At 41.0% G+C, this 27,996-nt stretch overlaps 2 protein-coding genes and 1 long non-coding RNA gene across 3 annotated transcripts in view; 1 reads left to right on the forward strand and 2 right to left on the reverse strand.

Annotated features, from left to right (window-relative positions):
* Positions 1–81: 81 nt before the first annotated feature.
* On the forward strand, positions 82–2,411 carry LOC136446863 (uncharacterized). Its single transcript, XR_010757656.1, has 2 exons — positions 82–810; positions 1,287–2,411. It is a non-coding gene; the product is annotated as an uncharacterized lncRNA (long non-coding RNA).
* LOC136446862 (uncharacterized) overlaps positions 2,360–27,996 on the reverse strand; it is a 43,542-nt gene continuing 17,905 nt past the window's right edge. Inside the window, exons 2-5 of the mRNA XM_066445497.1 lie at positions 15,501–15,633; positions 7,102–7,241; positions 6,333–6,471; positions 2,360–5,368 (exon numbers count right to left, since the gene is read on the reverse strand). Coding sequence (XP_066301594.1) covers positions 5,158–5,368; positions 6,333–6,471; positions 7,102–7,241; positions 15,501–15,633 — 623 coding nt within the window. The 3' untranslated portion in view covers positions 2,360–5,157. The remainder of the gene's footprint in view (positions 5,369–6,332; positions 6,472–7,101; positions 7,242–15,500; positions 15,634–27,996) is intronic.
* Positions 11,677–14,794, reverse strand: LOC136446918 (uncharacterized). The gene is made up of 3 exons (XM_066445570.1): positions 14,383–14,794; positions 13,956–14,072; positions 11,677–13,805 (listed from the first exon to the last, which is right to left on the reverse strand). Exons 1-3 carry the CDS (start codon positions 14,627–14,629, stop codon positions 12,766–12,768), a joined length of 1,404 nt encoding a protein of 467 aa, XP_066301667.1. The 5' UTR covers positions 14,630–14,794; the 3' UTR covers positions 11,677–12,765.

A 27,996-nucleotide genomic window follows, 5' to 3' on the forward strand; every position in this document is an offset into this window, starting at 1 on the left:
GGCTGTCTGTTACTACATTCATGTGTACCTACATGTATGTAATGTAAAAAAGGCCACCCGAGAAAGAAATACATGTATGGAAACAAACACTGTAGTGCTTCTGTGCAGTTTCTAGATACTACATGTAGATACTGGACACTGCAACTACAGTTGTACTAGACATTATGCACATGTACAAAATATCGAAGCAGAAAGACACTATGGTGCTTGTGTGCAGTTTCCATACGCTAGATACTACCGGTAGAAATAGTAGTAGTAGTTCCTAGATACTGGATACTACCTGCACATTATGAATGTGTTGTTTTAGAGCAGTGAAAGTCATCACTAAGGCTGTCTGTTTCTACAGCCTATCTAATATAATAAAGGCCATTCGAGAGAGAAATTTGAAAACATATCATAGACACAAGTGCTGGGGTGCAGTTTCCTTTGCTATAAACTATGTGTTCTTTCAGAGCATTAAAAGTTGTCACTGAGGCTGGCTGTTACTTCCATGAAATATCACTTGACGGGTATGGAACCAGATAGACACTATCACTAGTTGTTAAGAAACATTACCAATTCCCCTTATCAACTATGGTGCATGTTGCATACACTAGTGCATAGACAGGAAGTTTGGGGGGAGACAACACTGTTACTGTACATCTTGTACTGGTGTCAAGTTCTATCATGATCAAACCCCAAATACTTTAAACAGCCTTGTGTAGAAATATTACCAGTTTGATCGCCTTATCAACTGTAGAACATGCTACATACATCTTTACATAGACAGGAAGTTTGGGAATAGACAACACTGTTCCTGTACAACTTGTAGTGGTGTCAAGTTCTGTCAAACCCCAAATAGTTTAAACTGAGTCTTGTGTAGAAACAGGACCAGTTTGATCCCCTTATCAACTGTGGAAGATGCTACATACATTTGTACATACATGTAGACAGGAAGTTTGGGGGAGACAACACAAGGCCATTGCTGTACATCTTTTACTGGTTTCAAGTTCTGTCATGATCAAACTCCAAAGGTTTAAATAGTGTAGAAATATTACCAGTTTGATCCCCTTATCAACTGTAGAACATGCTACATATATACATCTGAACATAGACAGGAAGTTTGGAGATAAACAACACTGTTCTTGTACATCTTGTACTGGTGTCAAGTTCTGTCAAACACCAAATGGTTTAAATTGTCTTGTGTAGAAACATGACCAGTTTGATCCCTTTATCAACTTCAAACATGTTGTACCTACATTATAGGAAAGTTGGTGAGAGAAAAGACTGTTCCTGTGCACCTTTAGGTGGTCTTAAACTCTGTCATGATCAAACCCCAAAAGTTTAAAATGTCATTAGCAGTTCGACTCATCTGTTACATGTATTTTTACATGGACAGGAAGTGGGTGGGAACAACACTGTTCCTGGACATCTTGTAGTGGTTTCAGCTCCTGTCACCTCCAATTTCCCTCAAGAATACAGACCTGTTTTCACAGAACATAAGTGACCATGACCTTGTCCTAGGGGAGGTCGTTGCACCAGATGGTGATACAAGTACTAGGCACTGCCTGTTGGCTCGAGGTGCTTGGGTCTTATGTGTGCCTAGCACTGACTTGTACCTGACTGTGTAGGGACCTCATGTGTGTGCCCTTGTCCCTAAACCTAATCACCAGAAAAAGGTATATAACTCCTTGAAAAAATGCTTAAAATACTGACCTGGACCATACATCTGCTTGGAGATTATTGGCCAACACACACACACACAGATGCAAGCACACACATACATGCACACAAAGAAAGAGACATATGTACATGCACCCATACATACACACACACACACACACACACACACACATAAGCATGCACACACATTCACATGCATACACACGTCTCAAAAACCACCATTCACTACAGAAAATATGGCGTCATTAAGTGACATACACAGTTGTTTTTGTCTTGAATTATGTTATCTTTGCAATTCTGTCAGAATATTCGCTTCTACATGATACATGTACTACAAGGCACTTTCTAAAGGAGCTTGTAGATAGCGCTAGAATATGATATTGATATTAACCTTGTCCCTGCTGCCTAATTATAACCTTATCAACCAATATAAATTTGATGACAAAAGGCGACTTCAGCAGAGAGAAGGTTAAACAAAGGAGCTAGTAAGACGTTTAGAGGTACCATGACTGGTTAATGTAAACAGTTTCAGCTGTTATGATTTTTTTATATTGAATAATGTAGTTTCCCAACATGTATCTTCTAGATATGTACAATGTGTGTATACATTGTGCTTTTTCAACTGTTGTGAACACGCAACTTAGACCATTCTTCTTTCTATTGCTGTATTGAAAGATGCAGAAAAGACAACGATGTATCTTTGTCAGTAACACAACAGTATTTATTAAAACATTGTATTGAAAAGATAACCTCACCTCTCTTCTTTTGCATTGAATTGTTTCTCAAAATACATCTCTCTCAATATCAGCATTCAATAATCTTAGATCTGTCCACACAATATCATGACGAGGAAAGCATTTTGAGTACTGCTCTCTCTTCAAATCATTCAGGAGTAAAGTGTTGTCAACTATGTAGAATGCTATACAGTCAAACCTAGCCGTGGCAACTGTTACAGGGCTTACCTTTACTGGCTGTCTTTGTATAGCCTGTAATAAGAGCCATGTACAGGACAGCAAGTAAAAGTGAGCCCTGTCTATAGTGACCACTCAAAGGAGTTGAAGAAAGTGTTCACAGTACTAGTAAACTGGTGGTCACTATGGACAGGATTCTTAATGCCTGGGTCTATTCTATGGGGAAAATAATCTAAGGGACCACCAAAAGTGACCAAGTGGTCCTTATAGAGAGGTGGTCAGTCACTACTAAAGGTTTGACTGTACATCAACGGCCAGATGGTCCTTATACAGGTGGTCACTGGTAGGCTTGACCATACATTTAGCCTAGCCTCTACCAGGCTCCATAGGTTGCTGGCAAAAGTAGAAATTGGCCGAATAGAGAGTTATAACATACCAGAGGAGTTAGCTGGCCGAAAATACAGTTTGTGGGTTACATTATATCATAACTGTCTATTTGGCCAATTTCTACTATTTTGCCAGCAACCTATGAAGCCTGGTAGAAGCTAAACTTAGCCACAAAGGAATAGGCTGTGGGTGTTATCCTTGTGAGTTATGCTCGCTCCAATATTCAGTCAGTTAAGTGAGCAGTAGTGGGAGCGAGTGTTCCCCCATGATGAAGGAAACCCAGCTTATGCTTCGGTCCCATTTCCAATCCGGGGCCCGGCCGGGTTGTTTCCAAAAACGAAAAATACAAAATGCATATCAAGAAAATACACAATAAATGGTTAGGAATAATTTTTGTAGGTTTTGTGTCTTAAGTTGTCTTTTATATCACACTTTTCGTTCCAACAGGCTGCCCGACCGGGCCCCGGATTGGAAATGTGACCAAAGCATAAGAAAGGCACACATGAATCCAATGTACAAATTGTAAGTCCTTCTAATATGCCTTTTTCATATTTCCCAACCATATAATCGGAAGGAAACATTTTGTTTTAGCTAAGGCTCATGTTCTTTTCTTTTTGCGTACTGACATCAAAAGTATAATGTTAGTGACCAAAAAGCATTTTTAAATTTTGGTCCATGGCAACCAGGGCACTTTGAAAATGTTCCCATAGTTCTACTTGTGCCATCTTTACAAATTATACAAGAGGTCAGTTTTGAATAAAGTTATCCTTACAAAATGTGTTATATTACAACTTTTCTGAAAAAATACACCCCCATATACTGTATTTTGAAGAGAATTTACATTTTTGTAGGTGTTTTTTTCCTAATGTACTAAAGTAATGTACCCCTTATATATAAAAAAAAACGGGATAAAATCTTGTTTTATGATCTAAGTTTGTACCTTGTTGGCCATAGCTTATAACAGGGCTGTCTCCAGCTTAAAGTTTTTCTGTCCCACTCATTGTTTGATAGCCCATCTTGTCATTGTTAAATCGACATCTATCATTTCACACATAAAGAAAAACATTTTCATCAATATCATGTTATGAAGATCAGATGGTGAAATTCTTGTCTGTCCCAACAAGTAGATTGCCATACCAAGACAGAGCGACAGGTCCTGGAGACAGCCCTGGCTTATAAACTGTCAAGTGACTTGATATAAGAAACAGTGCAAGAAAATAATTCCACAACAATGCTCCATATATTTGCTTAAATGATGTATTGAACAGTGTTTGAACTCAAATTTGTGAATTAAGACTACATGTATATCTATTCCCCCTTACCTCTTTTCAACTTAGAAATTGATCCATTCAACCCAAAATAAAGACGACCTAATGTAGAATGAAAGTCAAAACTACCTAAAAGCAATAAGCTTAGCATCTAGTAAATTTCTTATGATCAACATTTCAAAAATCCAGTTGTATACTACATGTCTATAATACACAATGGTCCACATTGGTCAATACTGTGATAACATCTAATAGTCTTATAATCTAAAAGTGACTTTGTACAATGTATTTAAAAGTGACCACAGAAGGGTGAAATGGTCATTTCTACGTGATTACAGAATGAAGATAAAATTTACGTACAAAATTTTCAAAAGAGATGAGTTATCCCCTCATAGAGGCAGCCTCCTTGGCAAGCTCTACCAGTCTGGCTATTTGGGGCCTTTCTTTCGGCTGGCATATATCAGTTCTAATTCTACTTCCAGGTTACCTGACAACCCATTCAGAGCTGATGAAAAATGGCAGATGCCATTTAAAGTTTTACAGTCCTGTGTCAGACACTCTCTATTTTATCATCTTATCATACCAGTCTTAATTCTCTATGTTAGATAGTTCTACTTGTACAAGAATTTGAGAACAATTACAACTGACATGCTATTACAACAGAAGCACATTATAGGCCCCCCAAAACTCATAGATCCTGCTAAGGAAGCTATCATAGTTTACATGTATCCGCCACTTTGAAAAACAGTGTGTTTGAGAGATCTCTAGTGCAGCACCCCCCAGGTATATATACATGTATATGCACAGTTCAGATATAAAGTAGTGCATTATACTTGGGGACACTGTATTGGGGATGTCTTCAGACACATTCTTTTGGTGGTGGTTATATGTGATCATTATCTGGTGGAATTATGCAGGTAGAGGTCACACTAAAGAAGATGCAAGAGGGCGATAAGCGCCAACAAAAGTAGCAGTCCGCAACTGTGACTTCTGTTTCCCAGACTGGTGATTTCTGCACAGAAGGGGTTGTGGTCGATCTTCATGTGCACATCGACCCAGGCGTGCGCGAAGTCCTCCAGGTCCAACGTGCAGTACTGGTCCGTAACTCGCTGGACACAGCTGATCGACTCTCTGTATGTGCTGTGGGGAGATGGAAAACGCAGAATTACAGTTGTGTTGTATAGCATTGTGTAGCATTTAAATTCAACAAAGTAATGAACAACTTATAATAACCTTCAATATGGTCAACCAAACTTATGGACTCTGTATGTGCTGCAGGTAAGATGGGAAAGGGTACAATGTTACATATCTTTATTAATATTTGTCAATCCACTTAAGGGATGTCCCTATAGCTCAATTGGTAGCAGCTTCACAGTTGAGCTCTTGGTTCCAATTAGTTGCTGGGAGACCCCAGCTCAATCCTGGGTCATAATGTCTCGGTTGGGACTGCACCTGATTTTCGGTTGGGACTGCATCTGTCTTTTGGAAGGGGTGTAAGATGGGGGTCCTGTGTTCGAGGAGATGCCTTGAGCACATTAAAGGGGAAGGGCTAGCAACTCCTCCTTGTAACAATATACTGCTACTGAAACAGCAAGGAATCTTGCTGACCAATGTGCCACTAGGCACAACAAGGTGAACAACAACATGATTGTTGACTTGTGAACAAAAAGCCACTTGTCGTCAATATACTCTATAATAGTATTTGTTTCATTGCTGCACCCATATTCTTGCTGTACCAACCTGCATTGTCTTTGGTCCGCTGGGTTGTTCTGTACATCATAAACATGATTAGTGAAGAGAAAGTTTAATCTCCAAGGAGACTGGTTGATAAATCATTAAGCAGCCAGTTTCAGAAAAGAACAGGTTGGAAAACGTCACGATTTAGCTTCCCTTTACATCTGCTTGGAGAATAGGCTTTCCCTTCAGTCTGTTGAGGACTTAAGTAGTTGAACTGTTGACCCTCAAGCCTTAATTTCCTTTTTGTTTTACTTACTCCCTGCTGAAGTAGCTGATTGGCACCAAATTTGTACTGGTTGTGGGTTTAGGCAGCAGGGAGAAGGTTAATAATGAACATGTTTTTTTCTTTTTTTTAGATTTTACCCACCTGCATAGTCTTTTGTCTGCTGGGTTGTTCTGGTACATCATGATGAGGCCCCGCGTGCAGTCCTGGCTCTCCTGAGTGTACGACGCGTCGCACGGGTTGGTGTGGTACTCGCTGAAGTCGATCGGTCCCAGCCCCGTACCTTCACACAGAGGAAAAATATTCTACTGTTTCATTTTGCCTTGTCCTGACTAAATAGCACTTCTATATCTGTATTTGTGTAGCCGGTATAACTGGCCTTCGGTGCAACACACCAGCTTTGCAGGCACGCGGCGCGGCAGCAACTGGTTATGTATTACACTGAACAGCCTGTCACACCTAACTTCTGTACATCTACATGTAGCTACAAGTGTTGTTTAAAGTTATCTAATGAGGATACCCCTGGTGTACATGTCATTGGTGTCAACAAGTTCCACTCTACAATAGTTCTAGAGAAAAAAACTTTTTGATATCTCTAGCACTTAAAGACATGACTATTTCTTGTTCTTTTCTGAGCTGGTATCTGGGTATTGAATAGTTAGCTTCTATAATACTGGAGTAGCTCTATAGAGTCCTGGATGCAGTTCTTATGGTCACCATTTACTCATCTCCAAGCAGACATTTGGGGGCAAAATTGTGACAATTTCTAACTCAGGCCCCCAAGATCTGATCGTACAATCCCTAAGGGCAATCGGACCTTTGGGGCCAGTCGGAAACACACAATTTCGCCCCCAAAGATATGCTTGGAGATTAAACGTTTAATAGAGTAAATGGAGTTGGTAGATCCCCTTACCTTCACAGAAGGCCTCTTCTGAAGGGAACTGCGTCATGATGCTGCCAACCTCACTGTTGAGTCTCTCCCCCTCGTACAGGTCCACGTAACACTCACGGATCTCCTTCCAGTAGCAGAACTCAGCCTCTTTGTACCTTAGGCTGGAGAATTAAGGGATTGAAACACTTAAACCAAGGAGGTTTTATATAGAAGGAGAGCGGACGAGCTAGCGCCCCGCTGGGTCCTTTTGTTTCGCCCCGCTGCGACCCATTGTGTATAGCTGGCGCGGCGCCATCTTTGAACCCGATGCGTGAATCGCGGTTCTCTATGCAAATGAGCTTCGGCATGACGTCACACGTGCCGAGCTTGAGCCGACCGGCAGCCGAGATGCCTCGGGTTTCCGACGATTTCCTTATTTGGGACACCCGGTAGGGTTCGGCTGACGTCATCATTCGATTGAGGACAAAATGGCGGTCTTCTAGACATTTGAGTCTTCGTCGTGCGAGCAACATGGGTGAGTTTATGGTCTTTTTCGTCCACAAGTCTCCGTTTTTTAGCGTTCGAATTATAGATCACTAGCTATAATTTCATGTAGCCACAAAAAATTTGTATCGTTATTTTAGAAAGGTTTGTTTTTTTTCCTGAATAGCTGAAGGGTTCCTCGTTCCAAATTTGTAATTTTTGGCGCCGGTACCTGGGTAGATTTTCCGGTACCTGGGAGTGACTTTTTGTATAATTTTCGGGCCCGTCCGTGCATGGAGGTCCTTAGTTCGTGTCCATGGGTTCTTCGGTCATGATTTGGATAGCTATGTGTGTTTCCTTAAGAGACTTTTAGGTCTATTTATGTCGGCTCCCGATTGACATGTTTACCGGCATATTAAAGAAAGTATTTGCGAGCCAAGCCAAGCTAAGTTTGTAAGCCAAGCTCAGTCGGCATTATATTGCAATACCACGAGCAAAGTACAAAATACTATAACTTCTGCTAAAACGATCAGTTTTGTGGGAGGTTTGTGATGTACAAATATGATTTTGCAGATCTTATATTATACCTTGTTTGTTCAATGTAATTCAAAGGGAGGTTTGAACCACTTTGTACAGGGAAACTTAAAAGGATGTCTTATTTTTCTAAATTGCTGATATTTGAGAATATTGCTATCATTGTGCTTTGCCCTAGTCCTAAGAAGCCCCCCTTCAGGAATTGATATTTTGGTAGCATAGGAGGGAAAATTGGACAAAGAAGTTGCACAAAGATACATTAAATTTTGCCTGCTATATACTTGTTTTGTTTCTATTTTATTTGTGTCCGGCCCTGGGTCCATATCAAAAACAAGGACAAAATATCAGTATGTATGTATCTAAATACATACATTTAGATATAACTTTGTGGGTATATGCATATATTACAAATCTTTTGACATGAGCTTCTTAATCTTATCCTTCTTCAGATCACAAAGGAAACCTTGCAAGGGTTTGTAGAGTATGCGGCACGCGCTTCAAACCTCCAAAAGATCGGAAACCCAAACCTGTAACTGCATTTCGAGAAACCATTTTGTATCTGTTCGATGGTTTTGACATCATACATGACAAGGAGGACACTCATCCCCCCTTTGTGTGCGAGAAATGCCGGCTCACCTTAATCAAGGCACAAGCAAAGCTTAAAGATGGAAAAGGTGCAACAACAATGTTGGGTGACAAAATGGCAGACTTCCATCCACACACGGAGGACACTTGTACCATATGCAACTACAGACCAACTGGCAGACCAATAAAGAAAACTCCCCCTGGGTTGCGAGCGCCCTCCACAGCGGTACCACCTGAAAACGGCTCAACTTTTGACACACTCACTGATGGAGAGATTATTGACGAAGCAACGAGACACGGATTTGCCCATCTGGGGAGTGCTGGGAATGGTGATCTGGTTTTCGCCAAATATCAGGTCAAGAGCGTTCATGTCAAAATCCAACAGCAGGTCAACGTCAAACAGGACAGGACATGGGAGGTGTTTGTCCATGACAAACCACTTCCTCCATCCCACCCCATATATTCTTCCCGAAGTCTTCCATCCGTGCTCACCAAAGATACAAAGTCAAAGTTGTTTTTGGAACTAAAGGAAAGTTCTATTTGTGTTGGGAATCTTGGATATGACGAACTGTTGAAGAAAAAGAGAGAGGGAGTTGAAAATGTGGTCTTCAAGGGAGTAGATGGAAATGTGGTTGCAAGGGAAGAAACGGGTCCTCATACTGATGACCGAACGATCAGACACGTTGATTGTCATCTTCTCCTTCCGTCCAACAAGTTTTCGCCCAGATGCCCCACATGCACAGCACACGGCAACACGTTAAGAGGAGCACTACACAGGACAAGACACAAGAAGGACCTTGATGTTTCCCATTCATCAAGGGTCTCAAACAAACATCTAACAAAGGAACAGTTGATTGACAAGTCAAAGGATCTGCAGCGCGAAAAACGATTACAGAAGACCCTTGCCTCTAAAGCAAAGGACAGAGTCTGTGATGCTGTGGAAAAAGAAGGTTGCAATGTCAATGAAAATCAACATGTCTTCTTGCAGTCAGTTCTTAAGGCAGCAAAGCCAAAGCCAGGAATGCAGTTCGAAGATGGCTCCGCACAACAATTCTTGTTCCAGCAGCAAGTAAAGCAATCCCAACAACAAGATGCAAGAACTATGAGATGGCACCCCATGATGATCAGGTGGTGCCTGGCCATATTCTACACATCCAATGCAGCATATGATATCATGCGAAACTCCGGATTTCTTCAACTCCCCCACCGCACAACACTTCAACAATATGGAAAATTCACAGAACCCACCCCAGGTTTCAATCCTGATATACTCACAAAGCTCGGAGAAGTTTCAAACCTCATCAACCTGCCAGACTGGAAAAAAAACGTGACCCTTGTTTGGGACGAGATGAAGATCAAGTCAGGCCTTGTGTTCTGCAAATCGTCAGGAGACCTTATTGGTTTCACTGATCTGGGCGAAATCAACAACGAGATGAAGGATTTCGAAAGAAGGTGCCGCGAACAACAGCATGGAACAGATGAACAACCGGACCTAGCAACACATGTCCTTGCCCTAATGGTCAGAGGAATCTTTACAAATTTAGAATTCGTATTCGGCTACTACCCATGTCTGGGGTTTTCGAGCGACCAACTTTACCCAGCAATCTGGGATGGTACAGCCATCCTAGAGGACATGGGCTTCCACGTGCGGGCCTTTGTGTCGGACGGCGCTTCGCCAAACCGGAGGTTTGTCTCATGTTTCTGTAGAATAGATTCTGTTACATAAGGTCAGAGACACATTTTAAGTATTGCTGTAAATTGTAGATGGAAATAAAGTGCATGTCAATCTCTAACATTTGCAGGCTCATTGATGGGTGAAGTCACAACAGTACAATTTGCATCATGTTTTGTTTCAGACACAGGACTACAGTAGATACCATGTGATGTGAATGAAAGATGCGATTAAGGGGCTTTGATTGTTTGACTACAGGTTTTACAAGATCCATGGTGATGATGACGCACAGCTGGTATACTGGACTACAAACAACCACCGACCTGGACACAAGATCTACTTCATCAGCGACGTGCCACATCTCGTAAAAACAACCCGCAACAACCTGGAGAACTCGGGAGCGAACAGGAGGACAAGAAATCTGCATGTGAGTTTTTTTACGTTTGTGTCCTTCTGTTCAAATGCTTTTGTTTTGAAGGTTACTTAGCATTGGTTATCTTCATTAATATTTTTTTTCCAACAGTACGACGGTCAGGAAATCACCTGGAGGCACATCGTCAGTGTTTATGAGTGGGATCTTGATCCACAGCGCGTGGCATTAGGAATGAGAAAGCTGATCAAGCTGAAAACAGACCACGTTCACCTGACCCCATCCCTCCGTATGCGGGTCAACCTTGCTGCACAGGTTCATATTTGCTTTTGTGTTGTCTTCCAGTTTTGTGTACAGTTTCTTTTGGTGAGGTTAATGTCAATGGTAACATAGTTCCCAGCATGATTTCTTTATTGTATGTTGGCAATTTTTCTGCTTGCATTTAAAGATTATGTTAATATACCAATGTCTTAATATACAAATTTACTGATAATGTCTTAAGTAAGCCATGCACAGTAACATATACATGTAAACAGTGTGGGAAAAATTGTTTTGGATGACACTTAGCTGTAAACATGTCATGCATTTGTATTGAATGGTAAATATCAATCACATTATTTGTACAGGTCCTCAGCAATACAATGAGTTGTACCCTTGCCAGCCAAGGGCGCCATGATACCGAAGGAACCAGGAAGTTCATCGGCATGATGGACAGGTTCTTTGACTGTCTTAATGTCAAAAGTGCTAGGCAGGGAGACCGTACCAGAAAGGACGACCTAAAGCCGTATCGGGATGTCGAAGATGCCAGGTTCACAGTAAGTGTCACAATTCTTACTTTAAGTTCTTTATCTAGACTGGGAAGTAACATTCAAATGTTACATATATCGATAAGGTATAATATGCCTACTAGTTTTTTTAAAATTCTTGTGGGTCAAATATATAGCAGTATACACAAACACAAAAAAACAGCATGGAGTTTAAAAAGTTATGGCTTTATTACAATCAAACAACTCTACTTTCTTTCAGTGGCTGGAGAAAGAGTTCCTGGGCTACCTCCATCGATGGGAGCAGCAGGCTCAGCAGACCCCCGGTGTGACCAAGGATGTGAAGAACAGGATGTGTTTGTCCAAGCAAACACTTGTAGGGCTCAGGATGACAGGTACATTTGTTGCAATACCATAGTCACAGTAAATCAAGGATAAACGTTCTACTGGCGTAATGAAATGATCGAAGATGCTACCTGTTAGCTCCTTGCTAAGTGTAATGTTACCTTTATATTATGGCCCTCAATGTAATGTCTACATCTACATTTTTTTTCAGTTTTATCTTTTATAGAGCTGACAAAGACCCTGCTACAGGAGGAAGGTGTCACCTACGTCCTCAGCGACAAGTTCAACCAAGACCCCCTAGAGCAGCATTTTTCCAAGCAGAGGAGACGCTGTGGAGCTAACGAGAATCCCACAGTAATGGAATATGGTAGGAACGAGGTCAACCTTCATGCGATGGGGGAGATGCTTAGAGCTGTCAGGGGAGGGAATGTTGGAGGGAGGGCACAAGTGCCAATAGACTACAATGATGATACTCCTCTCGCAAAAAGGCCACGAAACAGATAGTTTTTTTTTTAAGTCTGTATATTATGCAACCACTTGTATGTACAGATTCTGCAAGTTATTTACAAAATGTCATCTAGTACATGTACATAACCTATGTATTGCCAAGCATGGCAGCAATATTTGTAATAATGATTACATTATCATTATGACAGGTGTACAAAATATGTAACAAGTTTTTATGGATCTACAGTACTAGTATGGACTGCAAGAAGTAGGCACAACTAGCGTTGTACAAAATCTGAAGGTGCAAGTACAGCTGAATGACTTCATGTATTATATATATATATATACAGATAGAGACAATGTGTACAAGCCTATATATAACTGAAATACTGTGACATATAGCATCACAATGTTTTGTAGCAAGTATAAACACAATTGTATATAAGGCTGCATAATATGACTGCAAAGAGCAAAGGCCATACAGTCACCTGCACACAAAAGTGGAGTCATGAATCTTGTGAGTTCAATGACTTCCTTAGAGACTTTTCACCCTTTTTGGATGCTGCTGCATTGTGTACCAGCATGTAAGCATCAGCAAATGCTTTGCACCTTAGGTTGACATAGTACGAAAGGACCTTCTCCATCAAAGCTACACTAGCTTTCTCATCTGTTATGTCACAAGCAATGACGCACCAATACTTGTTCACCAGGAAGTCTGTCTCAAGTTTTCTTATTGTCTCATGTTTTATTCCTGTTGCTATACCCTGGTTAAGCTGCTGAATGTTTGCCGTTGACCGTACAATCTTTTCCATGGCACGGAAGAAAAGGTACACTTTGTCAGTTACATTGAAAAGACCCCCACGATCAACAGCATTTACCCATCCTTCTGTGTACTTCAGAAAAGATGTATCAGAGTGTCTGGTACCTGAGACCTTCCATTGCTCCAAAACTGAAACATAGAGTTTGGCAATCTTATTGTTGCACTTCTTATAGCGCTTCAGTAGTGCATGCGGGATATACCCTGCAACATACCTCAGCACTTGCTCTTCAGCCTCACTCATATTTCTAATGTCATCACTATTACAGTTACCACTTGAAGGTGGGGCATCCACATTGTGCTTCATTTTCAACAGGCCCTCAAAAACTTTCTTTGTAATGAATATATATAATGATGGGCATGGATCCTTCTTAAGCTTAGACATGAGATTGTTCCACAAACTGTGGAAGACCTCACCTGAGCATAGCTTGTGATATGCAGCCCACATTACTTCATTACCAGCAGTAAAGAGAACTGAAGTATCTCCAGCAGTTATCACAGAACAAAGTAGAGTAAACAATGTTAAGATGAAGTTCTTAGAGTCAACATTTGGCCAAATATCTAGAATTTCTGTCGCTGTTCTTCTTGCTCTGTTTCCTGGAGTCTCCATACTTCCAAATGTGACCTTCCAGGCTGGATTGTTGGTGGCTTCTTGTAAGGCATCTGTCAGGAGCTGGGGTCCTTCCTGCAGGGCATCCTTTTCCTCAAACTTCGAAGTTGGCCTCTTGACTAAAGAAAAATACAAACAAAAACATGCAAGATATATTAATTGTAGAAAATTGCAATCACGAAGGCTGTAAGGAAGATAGCCGTCTTGCTCTCCAACAAATATTGTACAGGAAACTATTTGGTATATATTTATAAAGTCTCCATATTCACCTTTGAGTTTGCGACGTGACTGGGTAGCTTTGCGGGGTCCTTTCGCTGACGTGTTGTTAGAAGCGCCCTGTTCGTCGCTTGTGTTGGAAGTCCCTGGTTGTGGGGCTTCAGCTGTGACTGTGGAAGAAACAAGAGGCACAAATTGACTGACAGGTAGGGTGTATAAAAAGCCTTCTTGGTATAAACTAGATAAATATTTCTACAGATTGGATAGGTAGCTTTTTCAAAGCTATTCTCGATACAAGCGGCTTGTATGGATGGTCAATTGATTTTGGCACGCGGGGCGCTTCTACGCCCCCCTCCCCAAGCCGCGACAAAATATCAGATCGGAGCGCAAAATATATCAGCAACAACATCAAAACAATCGAACTTATTCAACGGTACATTTTCATATAACGTTAGGAATAATCATGAGTCGTTAACTTACTGGTTTCTGGGTGTTCCTTCGACTTGTGTTTGTCAAACCATCGGGCGATTTTGTACTTTTTCCCGCATACTTCGCAAACGTATAATTTACTCGCTGCAGCGTTGGTCACCGCATCGCTTTGATCATCGCCGTCGGAGAGATCATCTTCCACGATATATTCTTCTGACTGTAATGTTTCTAAGTCCTCCTCAAAGTCACTGAAATCGAAATCGCTCCACACGTAATCATCATCGCCGGGTCGCGCCATGTCTGGACGTAAAAACAATGCAAGATCGCCAGAGCGCGCGCGTGGGCTGTATGCAAATCAGGGTAATTCGCACCTTGACGCGACATTGACTTTTCACACCCGTTAGGAGCATAGTACAATGGAGACTTGGCTCGTCCGCTCTCCTTCTATATAAAACCTCCTTGCTTAAACCCACTAATCATTAAAAACGTGTGACTTTTCATCAGCCACTGCCTCCAACGAAGAAGTCAAACCCCCAGTAATGTTGTATGTAGAAATATTAGTCAGATGAATAAAAAAGACACTTGTTACTTTTTTTTACTGTTTGTACCCTTGCAATTAGCCTACGTGCATGAATTTGCAAATAAAAGAATTATCTCTGGGATCAAAACACTTTGGGCACAGCAGTTCCAGTCAGGTTTTTAAGGTGGCATTGACGGGCAAGTGGCTAGGCTAGTGGACACAACATTGAAAGGTGACTGATTTAATTTTTGTTTGGGACAAAAAGTTCCCATCTTGTTTCTGGTTACAAGATAGACGCCAAATCACCCGATTCCCAATTGGTTACAGAGTTAGGGAGAAGGTTGATACAAGGCGGCCAAAACCACTTCTTCCGGACATCCAAAACTTATTCTGCATCAAAAAAACGAGTCCAGGACAAAAGTTTTTTTTTTTTCTTCAAAAAAAGTTCTGTTGCAGTACCAAGGACAGTCACCAGGAGGCTCAAATCGACCTTGACTTCATCTTCCCAAGACCTACCTAGATTTTATCATCACGATCCATCCAGGGGATGAAACGATTGCTGGGCAGCTAAACATCTATTCTTGCCTTAAATTTTCATTCTCAATGTTCTTTGAGAAAAATACCATAAAGTCTAAAAACAGACACTTACCCACAATCACCCTCTGGGTCTTTCCTCATGGCAGTGAAGAAGTGATTGTCGCATGTCAGCAGTTTGAGGATGTACGGTTCCAGGTCACATGTTCCAATACTGTGGGTCTCGTACTGTGCACTCACGTAAGCCACTGTAGTAAACAACACAACAATCAACAGTAAATAACAGTTCATGTTTGAGGATGTACGGCTCGAGATCACATGTTCCAATACTGTGGGTCTCATACTGTGCACTCACGTAAGCCACTGTAGGAAACAACACAACAATCAACAGTAAATAACATTCATGTTTGAGAATGTAGGGTTCCAGATCACATGTTCCAATACTGTGGGTCTCGTACTGCGCACTCACGTAGGCCACTGTAGTAAACAACACAGTCCATGTTTTAGCCGTGAATCATTTCATCATGTTGGTGAATGACTGAATAACACAGTTCTTTATTCACAACCAAGGAGTAAAATGACAGCCAAGTCACATTTTGGCGTCTGTCATTTTCTTCGTTATTGCCTTGAAAAAGGTGACAGATAGTCACCCGAAGTGTCGGCTGTTATGTTATGCTGGTTGTGAATAAAGAACTTCAGTTTAATTGATCTAGCAAAAATTGTACACTAAAAGAGTACAGCAATGCGTACTTCCACACAGATAAAGAGTAGTAAAACGTGTGCAAGTACAGTCAAGCCTCTGCATGAGGACCTCTAGGTCACTGCGTCTACTTTTTGGTGATCCTTTGGATTATTTTCCTGTTACTCCAAGCACATAAACAAAGGTTCAAACAAACAAACTAATTATAAGAATCCTGTCTTTAGTGACCACAGGAAAGACAACCGATATATACAGTATTTACAGGTTTATTGTACTAGGGAAATTCCCCTTTACCTCTAGATCTTTCGACAAGCCCAATGAACATTGTCCCAAGGACTGTGACCCCTCACATGAGATTCAAACTTTCTTAGACAAAACCTATGTGGCCATGGACTTGACCTACTGGTAGCCAAGGTCAGGAATGATACAGAACACAGAACACGTTTGCAGCAGGGAGCAGGAAACTGCTGTTGTTCCGCCCGTGGTTTTTGCTCCATGTTGTGAAAAGTTGTTTTCTCCATGTTTGGCGAGGCGGGATCCGAAGTTTCCTGAGGAAACCTTGTGATGGTGAACTCTGCTGAGAGGTCAGCAGCCGAATTGTGATTTTATCTTTCCTTTGTTCTCAGACATTGTGAAGTAAAAATAAAGATTTAAGTACTGTAAATGCAGAAATGTTCGCGGTGGTTTTATGTTCGAGGTTTTCGCGGTGAATTTTCAGTGCGAACTTAAAACCACCGCAAACCTTTCGCCCACGTATGACTGTGGCGCTACTATTGTTTCAAACGTGAACTTAAAACCACCGTGAACACGCTATTTCCTCCCTACCGCGAAAGAAAAAAAACATGCGAACTTAAATAAATGCATTTACAGTAAGAGGTCAAGATCATAGATGACAACAGAAGGCTGTGAGGAAAGCTAGATTCGAATCTAGCCTGCTTCTCCTGTTGGGTCATGCTAGGTCATGAATTTAAGCTGAACTGCAGCCCTAGGAAAGCCTGGAGACCAGACTTGTGACTTGACTGCACTGTCTAGCTGAACTGCAGCCCTGGGAAAGTCTGGGGACCAGACTAGAGACCTGAGCTTACAGACTGGCTGAACTGCAGCCCCAGGAAAGCCTTGAGACCAGACTAGAGACTTGACTGCACTGTCTAGCTGATCTGCAGCCCCAGGAAAGCCTGGAGACCAGACTTGTGACTTGACTGCACTGTCTAGCCGAACTGCAGCCCTTTGAAAGCCTGGGGACTAGGCTCAAGACCTGATCATGCACTGGCTGACTGAACTGCAGCCCTGAGAAAGCCTGGAGACTAGGTTTAAGACCTGAGTGCACTGTACTGGCTGGCTGAACTGTTGACAGAAAGACTGCAGGATGTCCAGTGCAGGGGAACAAGAGGGGGATTTCGTCAACTTACATCAAAGTTTACATACCAATACTGCAAGATTTAGATTGCAATGGTAGCTAAGATTACAGTCATAATATATATTCCATGTTCTCTTCATCTGTGTAAGATTTAAACTTTGTTTTAAACATGAATCTTTCCACCTTCCAAAACGATTACACCTCTATGTTCTGACACCCCCCAAAGCCCTAACCCTTAGACCCACACCCCAACATAGGGGTGTGGTAACATAGGAGTGTGGGAATTAGGAGCATCAAAACATTACAATAAGGGCTGAGTTTACAGGCATCTTAACCTTTAAAATCATCAACAGTTGGACACCCCCTAACCCTAACATAAACCACAGCCTTGGGGTGTGGGAACATAGGGGTGTCAGAATTACCGGTAGGAGCATCAGAACATTGGACTGTCCCCTCCAAAGCAGCTTCTTGTATTGCTTAATTGGCGGAAGTTTAAAGATTAAGTGATCCAACTGGATAAAAATCATGACAGGTGACTCACAATCAACACACCTTTGACTTACATACTTTGACATTATGACCATGATGAGCCAAACCCAAACACATCATGATCAGTTACATCCATTCCTCATGACATTCCTCATAAACCTCTTGATTGTTTGGTACTCATAGTCAAACAATGTCAGTGTGTAGATAAAGATTATCTTGATGGTTTGATATTCATAGTCATACTCTTGACATTCACGTCAAACCTCTGTTAGGTATCACAATACACATAGACCATACTTCCCAGGATGAACGAGGAAGTACGCAGATAGTACGCAGATAAGAAAGATGGAGAAAGGAAGTGGTTCTACATCCCTTGTCAAGCCCAATCCTGACATGTTGACGTACTTCCTTCCACTATTGATGTGTAATACTAACAGTCGGTCAAACCTGTAGTAGTGACCAACCCTTCATAAGGACCACCTGGCCATTGTAGCCACTTATTGGTGGTCATTGACCATTGACTGAAAATATTAATCTCCAAGCAGATCTATCAGTGGGAAGGCAGTATCAAAAGGGCCAACCAGTATCCTATTGGATGCTGAATGGCCTTTTGGATACTGCCTAGCCACCGATAGATCTACTTGGAGATTATGAACATATAAGACATCCATACAATTATATATCTAAGGAAGCATGATCATGTTCAGTTGACAGTTGGAGACAGAATTGTAAATGTTTATTGTAAAGCTTTGGACACCTATGGTATCTTTCAGCTGAAGTGAAGACATCCGCTTTATATCAGTTGACATTTCATAATGACGCTACACAGCAAGTCATCATGAGACAGCCTTATGACTCAAACTGTTTGTGTCTATTTTTCCATCATCCAGTTAAAGCATTTTATTCTAATCCAACAACCCACAAGTTGAACTGGTGAGAAAATTCCTTCCCTGACTGCTAAAGCTACTGCTTCTCACTCCACTCTAGATATTCATGACAAAACTGATACATTTTGGTTGACGCAAAGACATAGACATCTGCCTTGCATAAGTTGACATTTGATAATAAGCATGGTAAATATTTACTGTAAATCTTACGGAAATGACACCACTGGTACGTTTCAGCTGACGTAAAGACATCCGCTTACATCAGTTGACAATTAACAATGACGTTAACCAACAATGTCATCATGAGAAAGCCTTATGACTCAAACTGTGTGTCAATGTACCTACTATTCATCTTCCACAATAGCCGTGTGATAAATGTTTACTGAAATCAGAGCCATCTCCAGGACCCATCCCAAGAATGAAATTTGCTTGTCAACAGAAAAAATTCACATTGTCCAAAAGTAAACTCTTCGTGACATGAGATCCCTGAAATTGAATTTTTGTAAAATGACAGATTAACAATGAAAATTAACACAAAAGCCTCCCAAACAATGAGTGGGACCGAAGCCAAATCAAAGCTGGAGACATGTACAGCCGTGATTGTAATTACGGATATGAAAACACCAATGATGTAGAGACATGTGCTTTTTGTCAGCTGATATCTAATAATGATATTAAACGGCAATGCCATCATAAGTTAGCCTTGTGACTCAGTGAAATGAATTAGGACTGAAGCCTCCTTTTAGGTGATAAAGTCTAAAGTAATCATCGTCAAAAACAGCAGTAACACTATCGGAATGTTGGTAGAAGAAATTCACACTGTCTATCGTAAACTCTTTGTGACAGGAAATTGCTGAAAATGAATTTTTGTAAAACGGCAGATCTTAACAGCGAAAATTAACACCATGGGCTCCCAAACAATGAGTGGGACAGAAGCCAAATTGTGATTGTAATTACGGATATGACAGCACTGATGACGTTAAGACATGTGCTTTTTGTCAGCTGATATCTAATAATGACATTAAACAGAAATGTAATCATGTGAAATCCTTGTGACTCAGTGACATGGATTAGGAGTGAAGCCTCCTTTTAGGTGATAAAGTCTAAAGTAATCATCGTCAAAAACGGTAGCAACACCATCGGAATGTTGGTAAGTTACGTCAAGGCTGACTGGATGGAAAAGGAAATGGCAAAGCCTTCAGGAATGGTGTCTGACACATGTTCTCAGTTCTGGTAAATACATAACTTGATAAGAGTGTTGACAACTTGTAGAGGAAAATTATTAGTGAAACCTGTACCAGTGACCACCTCTGCATAAGGACCACCTGGCCATTGATATACAGTCAAACCTGCAGTATTAGTAGCAGTAGCAAATGATTATGTTGGCCAATTATCCATTGTCCAAGACCGCATCCAATGCCTTTGAGCTGGAGAAACAGGGTGATTTCACCTTTTTACATCTGCTTGGAGACCATTGTCACCAAGTATACTGAGGGAGCTTTAGGTTTAGATGATCATGTAGCCTCTATCAGGATCCAGACATGGCTGGAAAGAGTAGAAATCGGCCAAATAAAGGAGTTGGCCAGCCGATAGATACCTGACGTGGCAAAGTGTATCTATCGGCTGGCCAACTCCTCTATTTGGCCGATTTGCTCTCTTTCCAGCCACATCTGGAGCCAGGTAGAGGCTAGGTTAGATGTACAAAGGTAAAGTGTGACAGGCTGTTCAATGTGCGTTTTGTTATAACCTATTCCTGCTGCCTCTTTGTAAAGCTGGTGTTGTGCAGGTGTTGGTGTTGGACCAGTTGAATATCCAACAGCTCTGTCCCTAGCTGTGCAACGGATTTTCAGGACACACTGCAATGTTGGAATTCAAAGTTTTACACAAAGAAAATAAACTGACCAAACCACTGGTGGATTACCCAAAATGCAATGTCCGCTATGTGTCGAAATGTCCAAATAAGGTCACAAATGGTGTATAAGACAGGAGAATCCAGACACAAAGTTATCAAAAGATCTGATAAGGGGAATCAAAGAAAACAGGCCTTGGGAAAGGCAATTAATTTCTTAATGCAGCTTACAACTTAGTCCTACTTGTACAGTAGGCCTAGCCAATTCATTTCCTTGGTTTTCAGACATTATGAAGTAAAGATCAAGCAAGACGTCAAGACTGATGATAAAAACAGCAGACTTTGAGACTGGGACGATAACTTAAATCTGATGTTGTGATGGGTGAAACAAGGTGATAGGCAGGCAGAAGACAGAACAAGCATTTTCATGGTGGTTTTAAGTTTCTGTTGCAGATCCCTGCTGGAAATATATGTTTCTGCAGCGGAACGTAATGATAAGAAAATGTAATAAGAAAATGGTAACCAGTATTAGAAAACAGCATAGATGAGCATGTAATTGATAGAATAAAATTAAAAAAAACAAGTCTTACGGTAGGCGTATGCAACAGAGGCTACGGATCTGCCACTTCCAACTTCTAGGTTCCAACTCTACTCTTCTCTACTCTTAGCATGTTTGTCCTAAAATCCAAGAACCAACCAATTAAACTGTTGTGGCCCAACCATGTAGACTGGGGCTGTCCCTGCCAGTGACATGTTGGCAGTTTGCTGTGACTTAATAATGACTTAGACCAAACAGTGGTGTAACTAATTGCATGTGTTAATTAGATGTCAGATCAGCGTGCTGGCTTCTTTCAAAAAAGGATCAGAGGCAGCTATCAGTACAAAACTTAAGGGGGTCACGGTCACAGAAACCTGCGGGGGATACAGATTGAAGATGTCTTTTTGAACAAGTAATGTAGCTACTGGTCATGAAATTTACACAAAAATCTATGTGACAGGTAGCTAGTTCTAAGCATCAACTTGTCGTAAAATTGTTCCTTTCAACAATCCTTATAACAGTTTCAACTTCATACAATTTAGATTCTACAACATCATTGCAAGCAATAATCTGGTAGTTGCATTGGAACTTGATTTGGGTGTATAAAACCTGATGATTATGTTCCAACACCCAATAGCACTATGCCTGACCCTAACCCAGACCCTCAGTCAAAGCCCAACCCTAACGTAAGGATATCGGAACGTAGGGGCGTCAGAACATATAGGGCTGCCCCCAGATAAACCCATGCAGAAGGTGCTGCAATCACAGTATGGATCTCTGCCAAACAATCTCCACATGTAGGTGTTATCACCAGACCTTTGAGTTCAAAATCACTGGAGTATGTTTTTAATTTCTCTAACGGCCTTCCCAGCTCCATGCCTTTGAGCAGGGTTCTCTGAAACAAAACATGCTGCTAAAATTCAAGTCTTGACTTTGTCAATGTCACCTTCAAGGTCCCAAAGGCTTTATTGGCTCCTGGTGTTCGGTGGCAAAGTCACTACAGCAGAACATATATCAACTCTACTATAAACAGCATTGTTTAGTGTGTAAATACACATATGAGTGCTCCACTTGAGCCTATGCTGTTATCATTGTTGGTCAGCTTATGAATGTCAACAAGAAACAAAATTCTACAAAGAGTATAAAACTTACTCTACACAATGTTGTTTAGTGTGTAAACATATACAAGAGTGTTCTACTTGAGCATGTAGCATTCTCCTTGTTTATCAGGTTAGGGAAGTCACTTTCTGTCGATACAACTTTTCTAAGAAACAACATTGGATAAAGAACATATATCAACTCTACTATAAACAGCATTGTTTAGAGAGTAAACATATACATGAGTGTTCTACTTGAGCATGTAGCATTATCATTGTTTATCAGGTTATGGAAGTCACTTTCGATCTGTTGATACAACTTTTCTAAGAAACAACAATGGATAAAGAACATAATTTTATCAACTCTACTCTAAACAACATTGACATATACATGAGTGTTTCACTTGAGCCAATGTTGTTATCATTGTTGATCAGGTTATGGAAGTCACTTTTTGTTAGACAACTTATAGGAAACAATACTCGAAAAAGAACACACATTGTATATCAACATTGTTTAGAGTGTAAACTCATGAGTGTTCCACTTCAGCCTGTAGCATTATCGTTGTTGATCAGGTTATGAAAGTCATTACCTGTTGCGACAACTGACTTTCTGAAATACAGTCTTAAGAAACTAAGGATTCTCGTATTGAACTTGACAAGTATATCTATCATAATCTGATTGATACTAAATCAAAATGGGAAGGGAGCAAAATAGCCCTCAACTAGTAGTAATCTGCCATGTTCATATTTGTCTACATATATTTGCCATATTCTATTTTTCCGCAAACATTCATATCAACTCCTGTATGGTTGTACATTGACTGGTGCACTAAGGGGCACAAATGTCTCTCTCTGCACTCCAGCAAAATAAGAGCAGATATTTACTGGTCCCCTCAAGATAAAGCCTGTCTGGCTGTCTTCCTTTGTTAGAAACATGGTGGAAAACTGCTTTTGATCAGGCTGAGTTCTCTGACAGGCCATCAGATGCAGGCAGACCTCTGCTCAGATGGGTACAGCAGATAAGTTCTACTTAGTTAACCCTGGGTATAATGAGGGGACTTGGATTGCTAATGTGACTTGTGTGATACAGCCTGTATAACTGTGTACCTGACTGTATATCTAGCATGAGATATTTTATTATAAGCATTTCTATTACTCTATAGCACAGCCTCATTACTCTTATAGGGTACCTACTGGCTGACCTTCAAGGTGAATATTAAAGGTGAATATACAGAAATCTAACCTATGTAGACCTCGTATATAAACTTCATGGAAACAACAAAAATACAGTGATCATGTCTGGGTATACATGTAGATACACTAAAAACAGCCCATGCCAATACAAAATCAATGCAATGTAAGAAAAATCTTTCTAAAAGACTCCTTTAAATTGTAAGAAGTCTCTGATTTTCGAGTGTTCACAATTTGATTCTATGCTGTACAAAATGTATATACTGGAAGACTAACTACAATGTATATTCCTTGGGACATCTTTAAAAATCCCCTCCTGACCTGTTTGTCATGTTGCCACAAGTAAATTTTCCTCACCCTCTGAGTCAGAGGAAAATTCACAACACATGAAGAGTAATCAAAATGATGCCCATCTCTGGGGCCTGAGGCTTGTTGCCATGGCGATAGGTGACCCTAGAGTGGTGACCTCTCAGGGGGTCACCTGGTTTGACTTAGGACAAGCTTTTGGACTGAATTTACTTTTGATTGCAGGCCAAAAATCAGGTCAACTAAATCAGTTATTGTTAACAAGTCAGCAGATATTTTTAAACCTTTGAAAAGGGGGGTTTGCTATAATACTAGGTGAAACCAAAGAGGTTATATAACCTCGTTGGTTAAACTACAGGAAAGATGACCTTGAGAAGAAAGAACACATTACCAAGGTCAGACCTGGCTCAAGCAGGTTCTGTAAACATGACCCCTCATTAACACCATCTCTTTTATAGGCTGGTTTTAGACACTTCTCGTAACCCTACCCTCTCCTCTTTGGGTGAGGAGCCTTGTACTTACCCTGGATGCCAGACCACCAGTTATCTCGAAAATATCAATCGAGCACATAGATATTTCAGAGATTGGGGGTCTGGCATCCAGGCTATCTTGTGCTAGCCTCTTCACAGACTCTCGCAGAAAGATGTTAATTAGTACTATTCTCTGACAATTTACTGGTTTCTTTATACAATTTTCCTCAGGTGTACACAAGGAGGTTATAGGCCTCCTTGGTGTATGCAAGGACATTATATAGATATAATGTCCTTGGTGTATGGCATTGAGCTGAACCATGGTCCCATGTTGAACGTCACAAATCAAAGGTTCCCAAAAAATAAACACCAGTAGCACCTACCAGTTTGAAGGACTCTGCAGGAGGGTACCTTGGGGCTTGGGCCCTGTTTTTTTGTTATAAAAGGCCTTCCTAAACAGCTGGAAGGGAGAGAACTTGATGACTTTGCCTTCCAACATCTCAGCAGTTACCCCCTCCCCCTCTAGATCTCCACAGTCACACCCTCCAGACAGACACTCCCAAAGTAATCATAACAGCACCCTGCTGGCAGGAAAGAATCAATTATCCCCTGTTTATCAGTGCTGGGGCTAATCCTTTCCAGAGCTCAGACTTGACAGTGCAGTTTGCCTTTTTAATCTGTGTTAATCCGTGGACAGACATACAGACTGACTTCCTTGTGGTCTCCCAGATCCTGGTTTATTCTTCTGAATTAAAACTCTCATACCAGTAATCACAAATTACAGATCATCATCGACTTCTTCAGATTTCGGGGCAAATATACCAACTTGTTCAAGACCTATGAAAGATTTATACTCCAAGCAGAGGTTTTGGTGGGAGGGATAGGAGTGGCCGTGATTTTTAACAATTTGGGAGAGAGAGAAACGTTAAAATCGTTTGACTTTCATATAAGATTTGACCATCAGGATTCTTTTACCAGGCTTTACTGTTTCATATTTGATAGAATCTACAGACAACAAATGTTACCACGATTTTAGCACTAGATCTAGTGAATTCACTCAAAATTTCGAAAGCAAATACAAGTACAGAAGGATTTTCCCCAAAGGAAGATAAAATATGTCAGATTTTCCTGTTCAAAGGACTTCCTGGCACACGAAAATAGTCTGATGAAGTTGATTTACAGCAGCAAAGCTCCCAGGCGAGCCTTGAATTTCTTTCAACTTTAGCTCCACTGGCCTCTGATCTCCAATGGTAAGAGTTACACAAACATCCAGACACCAGCACTTGTCACCTACTTGTTAAGGCGTTCTGAGACAACTCACACCTTGTTGTGAAGCTTACCATTTGTTAGCTAATCTACTCTATTTCCCTTAATGAACCTCTTTAGCATTGTAAACTAATTAGAAGGTCAATCAAATCTATTTGCTTGGTTGGTTAGTTTGTGGGCCTCAAATTCAGATTCTTGGAGATATCATTGCAAAGCAAAAGAATTAATAGTAGAGTTTGTTGGATTTCCTAGACTGTTTGCCACCACTACCATTAGTTTCCTATCAACTTGACATCTCCTGACATCCTGTGGGGATGTTTGTTCAGCGTTCCTTGAGGAAAACCAAACTTTACAACTCTTCTCTCCCTTCATTTAGACGCAACCCAAACTGCAGTTCCTACCTAACTTAAGACTCTGCTCTCTTGTCCAATAATTGAATTAACATTACACTATTCAGTTCAATCCCTTACAAGACCTGAACCAATCAATTAGTAATACATAAAATTAGCAAGACAGAAAGAAACCATGAGCAGCAGCAACAGTGTGTGTGTGTAAAGCTTTTGTAACAAAGAAAACATTTTCATAAGAGCCAAGAAGCCAAACAAGGTGGGAATATATAAGTAACATCTACATTCACATTCACATTGAAGGTTGAGGATCAGTCCTAATCCTGAGATAATCTCACAAAAATGATCACATTCAAAAAGAGAGTGTTTGAAGTAAAAAGAACCGAAAGCAAGCAGCAGAAAATTTAGCATGACCATTTGGATGTATTTGGGCCAGATCCTTTACATCTACATTTACGTAGGGTGAGGATTAGCCCCCCCTATGTATCTACTAACATTTTCACTTGGGATCCTGAATCCCCTGAAAATATCACACACAAAAGGAAAGATCGAAAAATAGGAATGGAAAGGTTGTTGGGAGGTTCGACATCTGAGACTTCCCCCGTACATGGAATCAAAGGAGTTATGTCCCCTCAAAATTCCTTACATCTACATTTACAGCCGCATCTGAGGATGAGTCCCCCTATGTATCCACTAACATTTACACTGAGCATCCTAAAATAATCCCTTGAAAATATCACACACAAAAAAGGTGCAGAAGTAAAAGGAAAAGAGAGGTTTTTGGGTTCTATCCTGCAGAGGTTTGACGTCTGAGGCTCGCCCATAAACAGGATCAAAGCTGTAATGTGCCCTCCAAAGGAGGCTCAGACTGGTGATGCCTTACATCTACAATTGTACTTGTGCATTTAGGCCAAGGATTCATGATCCGAAAAATAATCCAAGGCAAAAAAGGTTAAGAAGTAAAACTAAAAGATGGTGACGAAAGTGCAAACGGTAGAATATCTAGCACATCCTTTTCTTGTGAAGGTTGGGTTTGACGTCTGAAGCCCCCCATACACGGCCCGAAGGCTTAACCTCCCTTCCAAAAGACGATCGTAGCTAAGCCAAGGATTAGATCCCCCTATGTATCTACTAACATTTATCATTCGAAAAATAATCCCAGACAAAAATGGGTAAAGAAGAAAAAGGCACTGAAAGCTCAAGCAGCAGAAAATTTAGCATGACCTTTCTCCAAAAGGTTGTTGTGTTCCTTTTAATCTCTATAGCACCTCCAAAAAACAATCTGAGCTAAAGCCTAGGATTAGTCCCCCCCCCCCCATGTATCTACTAACATTTACATTAACCATTCGAAAAATAATCCCTGCCAAAAGCAAAAAAAGAAGGGAAAGGCAAAAGCTCAAGCAGCAGAAAATTTAGCATGACCTTTCCCCAAAAGGTTGATCTCTCTCAGCACGCATTTGGACACTCCCCCCTCCCCCCACATGTACAGGAATGAGTTCGCTCCCCCATGGAGGGGGGATCACATAAAAACATCCTGGATTAACGACTGACAGGGGAGGGGGAGGACCACATGGACCAACCATAATAGACAGGCAAAAAAAGTAAATACGTTTTGTAAGTTTTGCAAGTTTAACTACTGTTTACACTACGGTTTCTAACCTTCACCCTGTAACCACTTACAGAGATGCCAAGTGGCTACTTCAGTGTGCTATTATATACATCATCAAGTATCCTGGGCATCATCTAATCCTCCATACTTGGTCTGGCTCTCCCTTTAATATCGAGAAACGGTGATCTCCAAGCAGATGTAAAAAGGCAAAATGATAATGTTTCTCCAGCTATTGGTTCTCTGGCAAGCCAGGTGTGATTTGTCACTGTGAAGAGCAAGAAGACTATAGAATGGGATTGTTTTCTAAGTTTTCGTAGAGTCCATTATAAGTTCAAGTTCATGTAGTCAGGAGACATGTGATGTAGGAGTCCCTAAGTGTAGCTGGTTTGAGTACCAGGAGTTTACCCTAGTCCAAACATTGTGCTTGTGAAGATGTATGGTAAGTCTAGAAGTTGACTAGAACGGAGATGAATCTGTGTGGAATGTTCCAAAAGTTTCTCCAGTA

The sequence above is a fragment of the Branchiostoma lanceolatum genome, chromosome 13 (assembly GCF_035083965.1).
Source record: "Branchiostoma lanceolatum isolate klBraLanc5 chromosome 13, klBraLanc5.hap2, whole genome shotgun sequence".
NCBI classification, from domain to species: Eukaryota; Metazoa; Chordata; class Leptocardii; order Amphioxiformes; family Branchiostomatidae; genus Branchiostoma; species Branchiostoma lanceolatum.

Bases quoted from the DNA above. Each gene is read 5' to 3' on its own strand.
- LOC136446918 (XM_066445570.1), bottom strand. From the start codon at position 14,629: ATGGCGCGACCCGGCGATGATGATTACGTGTGGAGCGATTTCGATTTC. The intron at 14,073-14,382 runs GTAAGTTAACGA...TTTCTTCCACAG, and splicing joins GAAGGAACACCCAGAAACCA to TCACAGCTGAAGCCCCACAA. The intron at 13,806-13,955 runs GTGAATATGGAG...ATTTTTCTTTAG, and splicing joins GTCACGTCGCAAACTCAAAG to TCAAGAGGCCAACTTCGAAG.